This window comes from Atheta coriaria, unplaced genomic scaffold, assembly GCF_025399875.1.
Source record: "Atheta coriaria isolate IRGN ID8LTWV9N9 unplaced genomic scaffold, Caltech_Dcor_3.1 hic_scaffold_10_pilon, whole genome shotgun sequence".
Lineage (NCBI taxonomy): Eukaryota > Metazoa > Arthropoda > Insecta > Coleoptera > Staphylinidae > Dalotia > Dalotia coriaria.
In genome coordinates, this window is record NW_027045452.1 from 9,862,243 (window position 1) to 9,878,903 (window position 16,661).

The 16,661-nt window shown below is 40.2% G+C and overlaps 1 protein-coding gene and 1 long non-coding RNA gene across 20 annotated transcripts; one reads left to right on the forward strand and one right to left on the reverse strand.

The window, feature by feature from the left end:
- Positions 1–110: 110 nt before the first annotated feature.
- unc80 (unc80, NALCN channel complex subunit) lies at positions 111–16,661 on the forward strand. Of its 19 annotated transcripts, none has more exons than XM_065314290.1 (30): positions 115–327; positions 389–582; positions 644–812; positions 871–1,084; positions 2,459–2,625; positions 3,578–3,852; positions 3,897–4,330; positions 4,381–4,607; positions 4,807–4,925; positions 5,027–5,056; positions 5,156–5,288; positions 5,362–5,846; positions 5,908–6,149; positions 6,583–6,800; positions 6,854–7,126; positions 7,231–7,663; positions 7,715–8,788; positions 8,919–9,133; positions 9,208–10,987; positions 11,048–12,471; positions 13,079–13,282; positions 13,337–13,715; positions 13,790–13,933; positions 13,985–14,169; positions 14,235–14,394; positions 14,881–15,051; positions 15,109–15,201; positions 15,347–15,490; positions 15,686–15,852; positions 15,906–16,661. In XM_065314290.1, the coding sequence occupies exons 1-30, from the start codon at positions 184–186 to the stop codon at positions 16,497–16,499; spliced, it is 10,491 nt and encodes a 3,496-aa protein (XP_065170362.1). In that variant the 5' UTR covers positions 115–183; the 3' UTR covers positions 16,500–16,661. The 19 variants fall into 19 exon arrangements, with proteins under 19 accessions (XP_065170378.1, XP_065170376.1, XP_065170377.1 ...); XM_065314291.1 differs by having other exon boundaries at positions 14,884–15,051; XM_065314293.1 differs by having other exon boundaries at positions 7,249–7,663; positions 14,872–15,051.
- On the reverse strand, positions 4,183–5,280 carry LOC135800956 (uncharacterized). Its single transcript, XR_010550255.1, has 3 exons — positions 5,164–5,280; positions 4,359–5,098; positions 4,183–4,245 (listed from the first exon to the last, which is right to left on the reverse strand). It is a non-coding gene; the product is annotated as an uncharacterized lncRNA (long non-coding RNA).

Below are 16,661 nucleotides of genomic sequence, written 5' to 3' on the forward strand. Positions count from 1 at the left end.
AATACTGCGCTCTGATTGGTCAATACCGCCTCTGGCAGCCATTATTGTAACTGCGCGAGTTTAAATATTGTGTATATTGCGCACACCGCGCAGCATCCTGAATATTCCTCCTTCTATCGTCCTAGTATCCTTCAAGGATCGATTGCAAAATATCAGTCGCAATTCCGCGCTCACACAGGCAACATGCCGCCGGAAAACGACCATCTCACCTCGTTAGAAAACCTCACTGACCAGGCGATACCAATTCCCATACAAATCTTCCTCTGGAAACAAGTTGCGCCTTTCGTTCGTCCTAAATTGGGAAAATTACACGAAGCATCATGCATGGTAAATAATACTAATACAAATAAACGCATTAAATAACTAAAAAACATGTAACATATTTTAGTTTTGTCAACACGCGCCTGGCCATTACGAACTGAAAGAATCCTGCAAATTATTCGAGAAAGTTTTAGTGCAAAACATCACAATTGGTTTAAAAAGTGATTTGAACGAAGCTTTGAAAGCTCTACCACGTTGGCGATTAATACAAGCATCCCTACCGCATGTCATGCATAGCATAGCATCCATTTTGTTTAACAGGTAAACATAACCTAAAAAATTTTAACCTACAAAACTTAACCTTACTTGTTATGTATTTAAGAATGAAAGACGGTAATTTACAAATGATGGGCGCAATGGAAAGCAAAGTCCTGTACACATTACACTGGATATTATTAGACGCAGCTGAAGAATGCTCGGATGCTGATTATGAGAAAGGCATTTATCACACGTCGCCATTTTATTATCTATTCTCTATACCTACAATGACGGTAAACAACCACAACATATCAAATCACTAAACATAACCTCAATTTTAACCTATTTTAGCTGTTTGTGTATCTATTCGCCCCGATATGTCAATCATTGAAAGAATCAGACTTTCAAAACTTCCGGCTGGAAAACGGATTGAAAATCTGGCAGGCAATGTGGGATTTCCGTCACCCCGACGCCCCTTGCTTCACCACACACTGTAAACCCAAACCGAAGCTGTTAAACTCCAAAAATGGTAAAAAGAATCAATTTGGAGACATTTTCTGTGGACGTGAGTAAAATTTCCGACGTTTTCTCTGCCTAAACACAAATATTTCACTCAAAAACACCAAAAAAGCACAAAATAAAAATATCAACAAGATAAAAAATGCATGTGACACTTTTTGCATGTCCAATGGCACCGCCATGGTTTTCTGCGTCTGCGTCATGAACAATTTCCGCATTGATTCGTCTCCGATTGTGTATTTATCAATCATTGTATTGTACCACAACCAAATCAAGCCGTGTTCCTTTAAAGTTTGAATATTTTTGTTTAGAATCAACGTGATTTGTGGATCTAAATGTTTATTCAAGTAGAATGTAACCTCAAATGTGCCAATACAAGATGGCATCACGATGATGTCATTCTTGACATCCGGATGGAGAATTGTCGTCTCTGTTACGTATTGATTCGATAGTTTTTTTGTTAACATCGCAAAATTTCCACCACGGAATAAATCGTTATTCTCTGCACGACTTACATTATCAATTCGTAATTTATAGAATTTCCGTGTTACGATTTCACGTATTCCATCGCCAGACCAATGAATTTGCTTCGCAATCATTATATCTGTAGATGTAATCATTTCGTCGTAGTTTGTTGTTGTTAACATTGTGGTTAATCCACAATTGTATGCTGTTGTGATTAGCATTGTGAATGTGTACCATGTGATGAGCAAGATGGCCGATGCGCGTAGTGCATGCGCGGCGATGGTTGTAGCGCTCTGTAACATCGCACGCCATAATTCCAACAAACAAATTGAAAAATCTCGGTTTCTTGTGAGTGTAAAGCTGATTTTTAACAAAATGGCTGATATTATAAATATTATCAGTGTGTAAATTATTATTATAGGTTCCATGCGTGTTTTTGTTACTAAAATCGGCGTTGGTTTTGGTTTTGGTACAAAAAATGTTATGCAGTTTGTTGAGTGGGTTGTAGAAAAATCAACATCATCGTGGAGTTTAGGTTTCATCCATAGTGAGCATGCGCAGATGTCACTGATGTTTTCAATCACATCATAGCGGATTTTATTGTAAGGGTCTGCGAATGGTAGTAGGTTGGTTGCATAGGTTATGTTGTAGTCTCGTGCGATGTACCGTAGAATGTGATATTCTATTCCGTCGATAGGTTCACGGTTTTCGTTGAGGATCATAAATGGCGGACAGTGAAACGTTGATATTCTTAGATTTTGACAATTTACATTTGTAATAATTAATATTAGTATTAATAACATTTTTAGTTTTGTTTTTAGAGTATTAGATTTAGTAAAATGAAAAGTAAAATTGTGTTTTGCTTATATAGGCAACCAGATATACAAAAAATGTGTTTTTAAGAAGTGTAATCGTTTCTTAATGGTGTTTTAACTGTTGTTTGTTAAATACACAGGCAAACATTCAAACGACGATGGTTTTTCAACGTTTCCCGACCCTCCGTCGACTTCACCGCCGGCGCAAGGACAAAACAACGCGTCGTTTGCTGATCAAGTGTCACAAGCCGCCGGGCAGCAAGGGAGCGTCACTGTGACTGCCACCATCACAAAAGCTGAGGATGATGTAAAGTAACCTCAACTTTTCATAGATGGCGTTACGGTTGCATGTCACAAACTATACTTGTCAATATTTTGATATTTTAATAGCTAATATCTCGTAAACTAAAAGAGATAATTAAGATCTGATCGCAGCGCCTTAATCTACGGACTATTCTCTATCAGATAGGATAGTTAAAACGGAAATCTGAGAGATGAAATTTTCATTCTTAAGAAAAAATTGCCAAGGGGGGGTGCTTGATACTTTTTTTCGACGATTTTTGATAATCAATATCACTTAAACTAAAAGCGATAGCAACCAACGGATTGCTGATTATGATAGATTGGAAAATTATCTATCAGATACAAATATAAAATAATTATATTTCCTGCAGTAAAAGGTCGAAAAACGTCACTAAAAGTGCAAAAAAGTGACATTTGTCAATTTTTGCACATTTTATTCAAACGCGAATATCTCGTAAACTAAAAGAGATAATTAAGATCTGATCGCAGCGTCTTAATCTACAGACTATTCTCTATCAGATAAGATAGTTAAAATGGAAATCTGAGAGATGAAATTTTCATTCTTAAGAAAAAAAAAGCCAAGGGGTGGTGCTTGATACTTTTTTTCGACGATTTTTGATAATTCATATCTCTTCACCTAAAGGTGATAGCAACCAACGAATTGCTGATTCTGATAGATTGGAAAATTCTCTTTCTGATAAAAATATAAAATAATTATATTTCCTACAGTAAAAGGTCGAAAAACGCGTCTAAAAGTGCTAAAAAGTGACATTTTCCAAATTTTACCCATTTTTTCAAACGCGAATATCTCGTAAACTAAAAGAGATAAAAACAAACGAATTGCAGATTTATAATCTACAGAAAATTCTCTATCAGATAAAGTATTAAAACCTAAAAAATCATAACCAATAACATTTTAAAATCAAAAAACTAACATAACCTTATTTTATCACTAGGGAAATTGGGTATCATCACCAAAAGACACCGTATTCCCCGAAACCATCCCCGAAGAGTCCTCCAGCACGGAAGAAGAACACGTCGTCATCTTCCGACTACCCTCCCTCCACGAATCCGACGGATTCCTACGTGATCCATCAATCTACACCGCCGAAACCAGCATAATCCAACTCGCAATGCGCAAAAACGGCAAATCCGCGGTCACACCAACCGCCGTACTCCCTACAACAACCGACGCCAAACTAAAACACACAACGTCAATGAACAAAATGAGGTTGGGTTATAGATATTTACAGAAGAAATATGTGGATTGTTTAGATTTTTGATAAAAAAATATCTTTTTAGAAACTCCAGCTCGTCGACGGACAAGGACAGCATGGACAGTAGTAGTAAACAACCATCCACCGAAATACCACCTGGTGGTGACCCCAGCGGGTCCAAAAAGTCATTAATCACACAACACCATCTCGGTGATACATCCGCTGCTACTTTTTTAGATGTCGCTGTCCTCCGATGTCTCTTCATCACACATTGGCAAGAGGAAGGTATATACTGGGCGTTGCATTACATGTACAACCGATTACGGGACATCAGTGAAGAAACAGCAGCTCAACAACAACCTCGACGAAGATCCAACTCCCTACCCATACCAAAAATCGAGGTTTCTCTTTACCAGAACAACGAAATTAAATTACAGGAAGTCAAGGATTTCATCGAGGTGCCATCCCCGAAGGATGTCTCCCTGTTAGCAGGTAAATATTATTCTTGGTATTTAATTACGTTTGTTGAAATATCACTGAAGATGTTCCAGAGTCACCGTATGTGTCCAAAACTGCTGAGGATGTTGTTCCGCATCACCAGCGCCGCTCTAGTGAGAAAACTAAGAAGCGTATGAAGATGGCCGACCTCAAAGCTTTTGTTGAGACTAAACTGCTGTCAAAATCTGACAAGGCGTTGGAGAAATGCGGCCAGGATGATGTCAAACTGCTGGGTGATCAAGCGGTGGGTTCAAGTTCCACGATGATTAATGTATGTATCGATCTTTCTTCATCTTTTCTCTGAAAACACTCAGAAACACACATATTGTAAGTGTTTTATGCACATAACCTCAAAATACTTTTAAACTTGTTTCTTGTTCTTATAATTCTTCATTCTTACAATTTTCACACTCTACGCACATTTTATTTGAGGTTATGATGTTTTCTATTGTTTTTTTTGTGGTTATTAGGAGTATCATAGGAGTTTGGATACGGGTGATGAGCATCTGTCACGTCCGATGTCAACAATGCGCCCGGAATGGATGCAACCTTCTAATCTTGTCAAAGGCAAGAGTATGCCGAGTTTAAGGTAACGCCATCTAGTGTGTGATTCATGTGTGACTCTTCATAGTGACTCTTTCTCTTGACCTGTCTGTCTTTTCTTCGCACATTGTTCATTCATCAACACAGCTGTTTGATTGATGAGTTGGCGGCTAGTGGGTGAGTTGATTTAACCTCCAAACAACGAAAATTTCAATTTTTCTATGAAAAACAACAAAAATTTACAAAATATTAATATATTTATATTTTCACCTTAAGATATATACATTGTGAGGTTCACTGGGATCGTCCACGACGCATGCGCACAGTCCCAACACAACCAATGACAAATCCAATTATAACCGTCACGGAACACACGCCAACTCCATCTCCGGATTTCATGCGTCGTCAGGTATTATATTCTTAAACTATATGCAACCCAAAACACATAAATTCACTTTTACTTTCACTTTTGTTATGCACAGGGATCAATCGACAGCCAACTCGACGCCATCTCGCTCTCCGGCAGTAAACTAAACGCATGGAACGAGCGTAAACCTAGCCTTACACGTTCACAAACCGATTCGAACATAACCTACACAGCGGATGACATACCCGAAGCGCCCGGCTCGTTCTGTTACATCACGAAAGAGGGCGACATAGATCTACAAGTTGTCCTCAAAGCAGTGCACTCCGCATCACTACGCGATCACAACTGTTGCACATTACGCGTATTAGAAGTGATTTTAAACCTTGTTGAATTACTCATGGATATGGGCGTGTTGAAACAACTCATTCGTGACGAAGCATTGCAAACAGCCACGCCTATGACAGAAGCCAGTCCTTCAGCTAAAGGTCAACCCAGTGGCGCCTCTAGCGGAGTGAAAGGTAACTCACAAACGCCTGGGATAGATGACACAAAACTCAATGGAACATCACCGCATCGATTAATAATGAGTGTTATCGTAAGGTAAATATAATAAAATTAATTTTTTTGTGAAAGAAAAAAAACATAAAAATGTTTTTAAAAGGGTTTTGAAACACTTGGGATGTCCACATGGTTGTTGCACGGATGCGCATCGTGGTCCAGCGGCGGAATTCCTACGCACGCAGTGTCAAAACATCATGAAGAAGTTACTTCGGGCTAGTAGCAAACAATTCAATGGATATCTACGTGATTACGTCAGATATCAACCATTACATGATCTTTTGGACTTTTTACATGCCTACGTCGGGTTTTGCATTGATCCAAGTTCATTATTGTCTCCGTTGAGTAAGTATTTCATTCAGGATCATCTACACTCGAATATAACGCACACTTCACTCTATTTTTCAAAAATTTCCACGTGTGGATATGCATTTTACGAGAAAAACTAAAAATATGACCGAAATTATGCATATCCACACGGTACACACGTATACAGTACCTTTGAGTGCTTGCGTACGCCTCTCAGTAGTCTCTACTTGCAATGCGCCTCTCCCTGGTCTTGACAAACTCATTTTAAGTCTGAGTAACATAACATAACCTCACTTGACAACCCCTTTGAGTTGTGGTTGATTGTAAATTGATAGTTTGGCATACCTATCTGTATGGTTTGAGTAGTGGTTGTTTCTCTTGCTGTTTGTTAGTTTTTTGTGGCCGCCATCTTTGTTTGAATCATTTCGTACGTTTTGATGGCGGTGAATTTGAATTGTGTGACGCGCAGACCAGAAGCGGGGCTCTAGCAAGTCACCATCAGACATTCCACTCCAACCACCACCACCATCATCAACCACCACCACCACCACCCACTCCACTCTTGGCGTAGGCCTCGGCGGCGGCGGGATTCGCGGCGTCGAGGGGCAGATTATGTCGAATATCTTCAAACCGCTCGTCACGCGATTCGTTAGTTCTGCCAAGGAGTTAAAAGCACCGGAAAATTTGGTATAACCTAAAAAATATTTAATTTTTTTTAATTATAATGGATTTTAATGTAGGCAATTTATTGTGACGTGCGACAATTGATGACATATGTCAAAGAAGCGCATGGGAGTGTATTCCGCCGAGTTGCACTCAGCGCCCTCTTGGATACAGCCGACAGAGCATCGAAAAAAGAACCAAATATACAAACAACACGAGTCATCCGCCATTTGCATCAAGCCGAAATGGAAGAACAGCAAGAACCAATCACAGAACCATCATATTCGATTGATGATAAAAGCATACGGAAATTATTATTCAAAAAACGTAGTACTTCATCAACATGTGCTGTAAGTTGCCTATGTTAACTAACTACACAACTAACCACAACCTAAGTTAATTGTTTCTTACCAAGTTGATGTTTGATGTTTACATAACCTCATTTGCATCGCAGATGATTGCGCCGTTTCAGAGTCTGCTGGAGACCGACGGTGATGACTGCAAGAGTAGCCAGAGCCCTCTAGGCAACATGCGTAAGAAACAATACGTTTTGACACCGCGACAGAGTGAACGCACGCTCGGCATAGCCGAACCACCATTAAAAACGAAAAAATCACGACTTGGAGGTATAGTAAACTGGTTTAAACGCGGAGATTCCGGATCCATCAACGGATCAGATAATCCTGACAGTAATGAAAGTCTGGATAGTAATATAATGCGATCACGGTCTAAATATTATCATCGCATGCCTGTCAAAAGCAGCAGTTCGGGTAATGTCGGGCAAACTCTCCAGAAAGCAAAGCGCCGCGTAGAAGACAGATTTACACGTTTTGTACTGAAAAAAGGTAAAAAACGAGATGGCAGCACAGAAGAATCACCTGGAAGTTGTACGTATGCAACCCAACATACATAATATTTACTAATTTAACGTTTTTTAGATTTAAGTCGAAGAAATTCAATGGATTTCGGTGAATCTTCACGAGAATCAGAATTCGTTGTGTTTAAAGAACGTAAATTGGTCCCAACAACACCAATCTTCCAAGGAATGGCACGGCTATCCTTCCTGTTGGAAACCTGCCCGCCTGGCTCAGTCCCTGATTCACATCTACTCGCCGCCATCATGGATCTCCCCCACTCCACAGTGGTATCACGCGCTGCTTTACTCCTCGAGTGTTCTTATTTTGTACATTGTTGTAACAAAGGCCTTTGGCCCACATGGATGAAACTAGCATTCCCCATGTTCCGGCCTTCGGGACCCATGCCTGTCCGTGGTCAACCCACGGGTATACGACGCACGCACATCCTCCAACGTGCAGCTGGTAAGATGTTTCATCAATGGGCCGAGGCTCTGGGTGCACGTTTAGAAGAATTCATCAATGAGGATAAAAATAGTGAGGTTAACATCGCTACGATGATTTTGGACGAAGGTAAACAAAAGGAATTATTACTACAAGATGAGGAAGAGGATTTTTTGGATGAGGCTAGTATTAATAGTTACGGGAGTAGCTGTCCGATGGCGCTGCGGTTGATGGCATGCATGCTACTCATGGAAATCACAGGTTTTCTTAGAGAAACGTATCAATCTCTTCCTAAATCATCAAGGGTGATACCAGGGGCTAAGGAAAGACCTCCACCATGGGAAAAAGTGTATAGTAAAGAGGCTAACAGAAGGTGGTCCATGGCGTTGAGTTCCATGGGTCATTCCCAAGCATCCGCGCAAAGTCTGCAGAGTATCGCTGGTGATCGAGAATCTGGTCAAGCCGAGAGGAAAATTAGTTTTGTTTTGCATGAACCTGATAATGAAGGTAGTGAAGGCAGTTCCAATACAACTGTTACCATGCAGGCGTTGTTGCAAGGCGAAGAAATGAAGCGTATTAATCAACCGCGGCCATATTTGTTAAGGCGTGGCACAGGCGCAGTGTCAGGCGGGTCTTTCAAACGACGTAGTTTAAAACTACGCCGTGGGACTAAAGAAGGGAAAGATATGGAGAACGAGTGTAAGTTATCCGAATGTAAGTGTTTGAATTTGTGTGTTGGATTTTGATTTTGATTTTTTGTGTTTTTTCGGATGTTTGTGTGTGTTTCGTGCACGTGAGTCCCTTTTGTAGAGCCCCTCGCTTTGTTTGTTCTTGTTTGGATCAGGGAAAATACCCGAGACTGTTAAACGCACAGATTCCATCCAGTCCAAGCGCAAGGTGAGCTCCATCTCGGACCGCAGTGATACTTCTGAACCTGGAGTACCAGGGGAAGCTAGTGGGGAGGAGTCTCCTGGTGTGCTGAGTGATGATCAACCTCCGGAGAGTCCCAGTGATAGTAACGACAGTGATGATACAGCTAAAAATATGCCGTGGTTGAAGGTTAGGTTTAAAAATGTCAAAATAAGCATTTAAATAAACATAACCTTAAAATTTTATTTTTATATATTTTATAGGTTATGGTTCAAGTTTCTAACTCGTTGTATTACTACTGCACGCATCAGAACTATTGTCATCCATATTGTTACCGCCGTGTGATGCGTGCAACTACGCGATTAATAAAAGCAGTGCGTAAAGTCTACGGTGAAGAATTCGGCGTCCTTGAAGACCGCTTCAATGTCGATATGGATAACAAAACACGTAAAGGTAAAAAAGATAAAAACCAATCACGTAAAGTGAGTGATCAGACATCCTCACAAGTATCTCCAATAAGACGTAAAGACAGTGTCGGTAAACGTGACAAAATCGAAACGGATAAAAACAAAGAAAAACAACGCGAAATGAAATTCATGCGTGATTCATCTCGGGACATCGCCGAGTCTGAATGCAGTGAAAGTAAAAAGTCCACAGAAGAAAAACCAAAAGAAACCCCGCCGATTTTGAAATATATCCGGGCACAAGTTAAAGATGCCTTTCACAGTCCTCTAGGAGCACTTTTAAAAGGCGCTGTCATATTAACAGAAGACCACTATGTGGAAATCATCCCTGTTGCATGGGAGTTACTCTTGGAGAGTAATCAAGAAGTGGCCGCATGCGCAGCTTCTATTTTCATCCTCTGCGCAGTGAAAGTCCCTTCACAAGTCAGCGAATTAATGCAACATCAGTTGTCACACAGTGATGTATCAGTCAGAATAAACTCCATTCTAAGATTTCAAGTTTTATGGAAGCTGCGGTATCAAGTATGGCCAAGAATGGAAGAAAACGCGCATTTATCCTTCAAAGTACCCCCACCAGGTATAGAATTCACGTTACCTTCACCTAAGATAGGAATAGAATCTTTGGATGTCGTGGATTCACCCTGGGAGCTTTTGGTGAAAACAAAAGTTGAAGAGGTTACCATTAATCAAGAACGACATAGATCTTTGGTAACTGCAACTAAAACACGTAAAAAACAACAGACGGAATTGATTAAGATGGCGCTGCAGGCGCAGGATGATAAAAAACGTGAGGAACGTGAGAATTTTTTGATTACTACTATTCCTATAACCGTTCAAGCCGCGCATGAACCTTCCCTGTATCACACAAGTGAAGAACACGAAGAGGTTGTTGATGATGACCAAGCAGACGCGCCGAGAAACACCGGACATCATTTACACTCAGCACATTCACTGTTTCCATCTTGTTTATGCTCAGCTGTCATACAAATCATCAATTTATTGGATGATGCGGCGGTCTCACCAGATGGCAGCGCTGTATATGAAGTTGCCTATCAAGTAATCTGGTGTTGTTTGGTGGAAGACTCCGCTTTATGCCTCAGATATATTCTTGAACGTCTCACGCGTGAGAAACAGGATCAAATGTTTAAAATTCTACGGCATTTGATAAGATTTATTCCGAAGTTACCGCAACAGGCTGCGTTTGCTTTGTATAATTATATTATAGGTTATGTTATGTTTTATGTGAGGAGTCCGCATGAAGAAGGGCAGAAATTAATCGGAACAGCATTGTCTATTCTATGGATGGTTGTACACAGTGTGCATGGGATTATGTTTAAAGATTTGAAGCAGATTTTGAGGAAGGAGCAGTGTGATGCTTCGATTTTACTCACGGCGAATGTTCCCTCAGCGAAGAAGATTATTGTGCATGGACCGCAGGATCCAGACGCCGGGGGGATCCCATCGCAGTTTCCGGTTCAGGAAGACACGCAATTCTATCAGATTTTGAAAGAATCGCTGGATTTCTTTGGGATTGATGAGTGTAAACACAAAGAGTTCTTTTTAGTCGACTATAAAACACGTAAGTTCATTAAAATCAATCAATTTTGAGGTTAAATTTGCTTATTTTTAATATTTTTAGATCAAATACGTAATCCTTCTTCCTACGTCCGGGATTATTACTTTTTTAAACGTTCACAATACCCACAATTGGAATTAGTCTACATGAAACCCGAGGAAGCTTTCGATGCCCTGCAACAACAAGAATTAGGTTATAAATTCGTGGAAATCGGTAAAGTACTCCTAACCTGGGCAATATTAAAAAACGTCGATATGGTTGTGCAACGTGTTGTCTTCCTGCATGAAGAACTAATGAAACTACCATCATTCCCTCGAAAAGCACTGGAATCCGATCTGGATCTCTACAAAGGCGGAAAAATCGGTAAAATGTTACTAGGTTTAGACGTTTTGCATAAATTCATGTGGGTGCGACTCATCGCTCGCATGTTCGAAGCAATGGCAGGCAACTTTGCATACTCCGGTGACATCCACCTATTTCTCAATGTGTTAAACGGCGCTGTCATATTACACTCGGAAGATTCCTGTATTCTTCGCTATGTAATGGCGACGTACATCAATGCAGCTTTCCACTTCAAAAACATTTTCTCTACAAATGGTTATTTATTAATCATGCCTACACTATTGAAGATTTATTCTAATCATCAGACGAATAAGTTGGTTACAACTACGATTGAATACGCAGTGAAACAGTTTTATTTAATGAATCGCAAGCCGTTTATCCTGCAGATGTTTGGTTCGGTGTCCGCCATGTTGGATACGGATGAAGAGGGGACATATGGTGATGCGCACAAGATCCAATCAAGTTGTTTGTTTAATCTGTTGCTGTCATTGGAGACACCATCACCTGATCCGTTGAACATCGCTGAATTAGTCAAGGAAGAAAAACCGTTGAAGCCGATTGATTTCTGTTATCATGATGAATACGAAATGGTGACTATTCTGGATTGTATCTCGCTTTGTGTGATGGTTGTGAGTTATTCATCGGAGAGTATTCGTGGGTATCAGATGTTGGTTATTCTGGAAGCCATCTTTCCGTGTTATGTCGAGCATATACAGTTGCCTACGTATAACAAAGAAGGCAAGTCTGAAAAAGAGATTATTAATCAACTCGCTGTTGCGATTAAAACTTTGGTGAATAATTGTGAAGCTTTGATTAAGAGTTATAATGGACCGTATAGATCTAGTCCGGAACATAAAGGTAGTAGTCAGAGGAATTATTCCCGTGGGCCGTATTCGCCTGGGTTTGATTTTGAAGATGAGAGTCATTCGAAGTTTATGAGTGAGCATTCGAGGGCGAAGAGTTTGTATGAGCATGATGTGGAGGATTCGGAGGTGTTACGTGCGGAGTATAGGAGACCCAGGGATGTTTTGTTGTCGTTGGTGGGGGAATTTGTTTGTAGAGCGTCGAATCGGTTGAATGAGCTTTATAGGAAGCCGAATCATGATGGGAAAACTGTGGAGTTGTTGGATATTAGGTCACATATTGTAAGTATTTAATAGTTTTTAGGTTATAAAATACCGGTTTTTATGTTTTAAGTATTTTTGTGTTAAAAATATTGGTTTTTGAACATTTTAAAAAAATACCGGTATATCGGTATTTATACCGGTATTTTTTTAGGTACCGATCATTTTTATTAGGATATTATTTCCAATATAAATACCGATTTTTTACATACCGGTATTAATACCGGTATTTTACACCTCTAATACCGGAATACCGGTATTTTTTTTAGATACCGATATTTTTTAATACCATATTATTCCTAATTGAAATACCGGTATTACCTGTTTTTTAAAACCGGTATTAATACCGGTATTTTATACTTCTAATACCGGTATTTTTATTTTTATATACCTATATTTGTAGTAGAATATTATTTCCAATAGAAATACCGGTATTACCGGTTTTTTTTAATACCGGTATTTTACACTTCTAATACCGGTATACCAGTTGTTCTTATTTTTTTATTTAAAAAACCGATATTTTTCAATACAATATTATTTCCAATACAAATACCGGTTTTTTTAAATACCGGTATACCGAAAAACCGGTATTAAACTTTAAACTCAACATTTTCCTTTTTTTTTCTAGCGTTTAGCAGAAATAGCCCACAGCCTCCTAAAAGTCTCCCCCTACGATCCAGAATCAATGGGTTGTCGAGGCCTACAACACTACATGATGTTTATTCTCCCCTCCACTGAATGGGCCAATGAAGATCTGCGTTCCTCTTTAATCATAATCCTTCGACGTTTAGACAAAGTATTCCAAAAGATTTCAAAAAAACCTTCCATAAGAGTAAATATTATTTAATAATTAAACTTATTTATTAACAAATTAACATTATTTCAGAGAAATACCGACTGGGACGCTGCTGCAGGTCTCCTCAAAGGAATGTACGACACAATGACGAAATACCCCTACATTATGCACTGGCAACACGTAAAACAATTAATAAACACTTGCCAGACTCTAATAGTGAGTGAATGCAGTGTTGCCGAAGGTGTATCATCGGCAACCGCGGCGCTGATGAATCAAGCGCCGCCATCACACTTTTGCAGCACAGTGGTGCGTCTCATCACGCTGCAAATACTCAGCACGTCGGTGGAAGTATTTAGTCTGGAACATGTTGTCGGTGGTAGTTCCACGTTTCCTACGCAGGAACGTACGGAGAATGTTATTATGAATCTTATTATGCCGCTGTGTTTACGTGTTGGGAGTGGAAGGAAAGGTAGGCAACCAAAGTTACATCTTATACGTGTATATATTCAACATTGGTATAACCTATAAATTTATGTGTTTTAGATTTGAATCCGATGTGTCAGAGTGATATTTCTTTCGCGTTGATGTTGGTGTTACACGCAATGAGTCCACCGAACACAAAAGGCGCAAGAGACACCAAAACATCCTCAAGGATTAATACATCGTTGTATCAAGTTGCTTTCTTAGGTAAATTCATTGATATTTGTAATAATTTTGTATTAAATTTTATTTTTACAGCTTTGAAGGTTATGACGATCTGTTTCGAAGGGGAACTCATCACTGATTGGTCGCGAATCGCCCGGGCAATGCGTGAACTTGGCAAACGCAACGAAGCAGCAAGTTTCCTATGGGATTTCTTGGATTTTGTGGTTACACATCGCACACCACTGTTTATACTCATGCAACCTTTCATATTCCAAAAGGTAGGCAACCAAACTCACACATTAACCCTATTAAAACATTTTGTATGTTAATTTGTGTTTTTTAGTTGGCACAACCACCAATCTCAGACTTTGAGCGTAACATGCATCAGAAAATCCGTGATAAAATCCGTGGGGCAGGTCTCCCACCTCCGAAATCCCGTGGGGCGCTTCTCATGGAACTCGCGCATGAAATGAAAGACCTCAAAGAAGAATTAGAAGATTCGAGTAAGTTTCAGTTTATATTTTTTAATTTTTTTCTGGAGTTATTTAGTCTTGCACCGTTTTTTAGCCGACAAGAAGTCACGTGATCATTGATATTATTTCGCATTTGTATACTGTACGAGTTTCTAAATATTTTTATCGATATAGGTTTGTTTATGCAACGCTTCTTCATCTTAGACGTAGGTAGACAACCAACACAACAACAAACAAACATCAACGCCATCACCGTTTTGATATGGACTACAAAATGGCCGCCATTACACCAACAAAACAACAACTCTATATCTATACAACACTCAATACACCTACATTTTTATTATTATTATTGATAATAATAATTGCGATTTGTTTTGTTTTTGGTATGCATTTTGTCTGCGCTCGTGTTTTTTCCTTAGATTAGTACACACCAACGGGGGTGGGGCGAGGCAACTTTCAGACCACTACGAACCACGCGCTTAATATCACATTCTAATCACTTAGCTTCCTCAGAAGAAAGCACAGACGCGGCGAAGAAGAGCGACGACGGCAAGGCGACCATGCATGTGGCGAGCGAGATCAACCAGCGTCATCAGCGGCCATCTTTGATTGAATTCCTCACTGGTGGTGAACATGGCACGAGACACGGATCAAAATCTGCACCGAATGACTCAAATCAAAAAGGTTAAGTATAAGTTTATAGAAAGATAACACAGCGCCATCTAACGGATTTATTTTTAGAATCTTCATCAAGTACGAGTTTTACATCGAATCAAGTAAACGCCTCGATAAGTGAAGGCAACGAGCAGGCTGGAGATGCAAATCCGACAACTGGTAAGCGCATGCGCGTGTTCATGCCGCCATCTTGTGTCTGACCCAATCACACCGGACATAACCTGCTTTCTTTACCTAGTTGCTTTCTCTTTCTCGTTGTCTCTTGGCCTTGTTTCCGCAACAACCGACATGGCATGTGTTTCAGATCGCTCACAACACTCGTCCGTTAGTGACGAACAACCGCAGACCGCTGTGCAGCAATCGATGCACAAGTCTGACTCTCTAACCTCCCAGCATAGGGCGCAGAAATTGCGCTTTGTCTCTTCCGTAGAGTTTAGACATTCTTCAGGTAAACCAAACGTGGTAGCATTTAGTCGTAGTAATTTGTATTTTTTTTTTAAATTTTTTTTATTGTTGTTGAATGTGTTGATTTGTTGATTGATTGAGAAACATCCGCACCTACTATGTTTGCATATTGTTCTGTTTCATGATATTTACCTCCAAAAAAAAAAAACAAACAAACAAACAAACAAAATCCGCGTAGGCGAAACCTCAACGACCCCCCTAAGTCCGGGAAGTCCCGCTGATGAAAGTTCCGGCGAGACACACGCCCACCACCCAACCACCAATCAAAAATCCCGATTGCAGCGCGTCAAACCGCAAAGCCGGAAAACGTTCCGCTTGCGCAAGAGCCGCAAGAGCAAGCTTGAGGTAATGGCGTCCGTTGTACAACTTGCACTCACCAGCGCTTACTATATCCGTAGGTCCCGCCCACACCACCAAGTCCACCGCAAGGGGGCGCAGCGGATGCGCACGATGAGCAGCAACATCTGAATATTGCTGCCGGCTGCGAGCAGCTAGACGTAGATAAAACCCTGCCAGTGTCACCGCTCTCCATCGAGATGAGCCCGCCTCCTGAGTCTGTTACACCAACGCCGATATCCATCGCTAATCAGGTGCCTACAGGACCGACAGATCCGCATCGTTTGAGAATTGCAACACGCACGAAACACAACAATGAAGGATCATGGGATGAAGACAGCGCCATCTCACAGACCTCATCTACAAGTGGATATCGTGAGAGTTATCCGGTGATGCACTTGAAGGAAACGTTGGATTCAAGTCCAAAGTATCAACCTCCGCTGGCTTCGCCTGATTTACAGGATTTGCCGTCGACGAGCAGCACAACAACGAATAATTTCATGCCGTTTGATAATAGCTCACCGGATTGCTCGTCGATTGAAAATGGCGGCGATAAATCTTCTTTATTAAAGAAAAGCGACAAAGGAGAGAAGTCAGCAAGTCAAAAGTCGTTGTTACCTGCGGAGGAAGGCCAGGATGAAACCACGCTGATATAATTTAATCCCTTTTAGATTTTTAGGTTAAAGTATTAAAGAAAAAAGATTTCCAGATAAAAAAACAAAGAAGAAAACTGTAGTCTGAATATATCTGTGTTAGTAAATGACTAGAAACTAGTTCATACAACGGTGTAGACATAATATAATTGCTGTTACAACAAA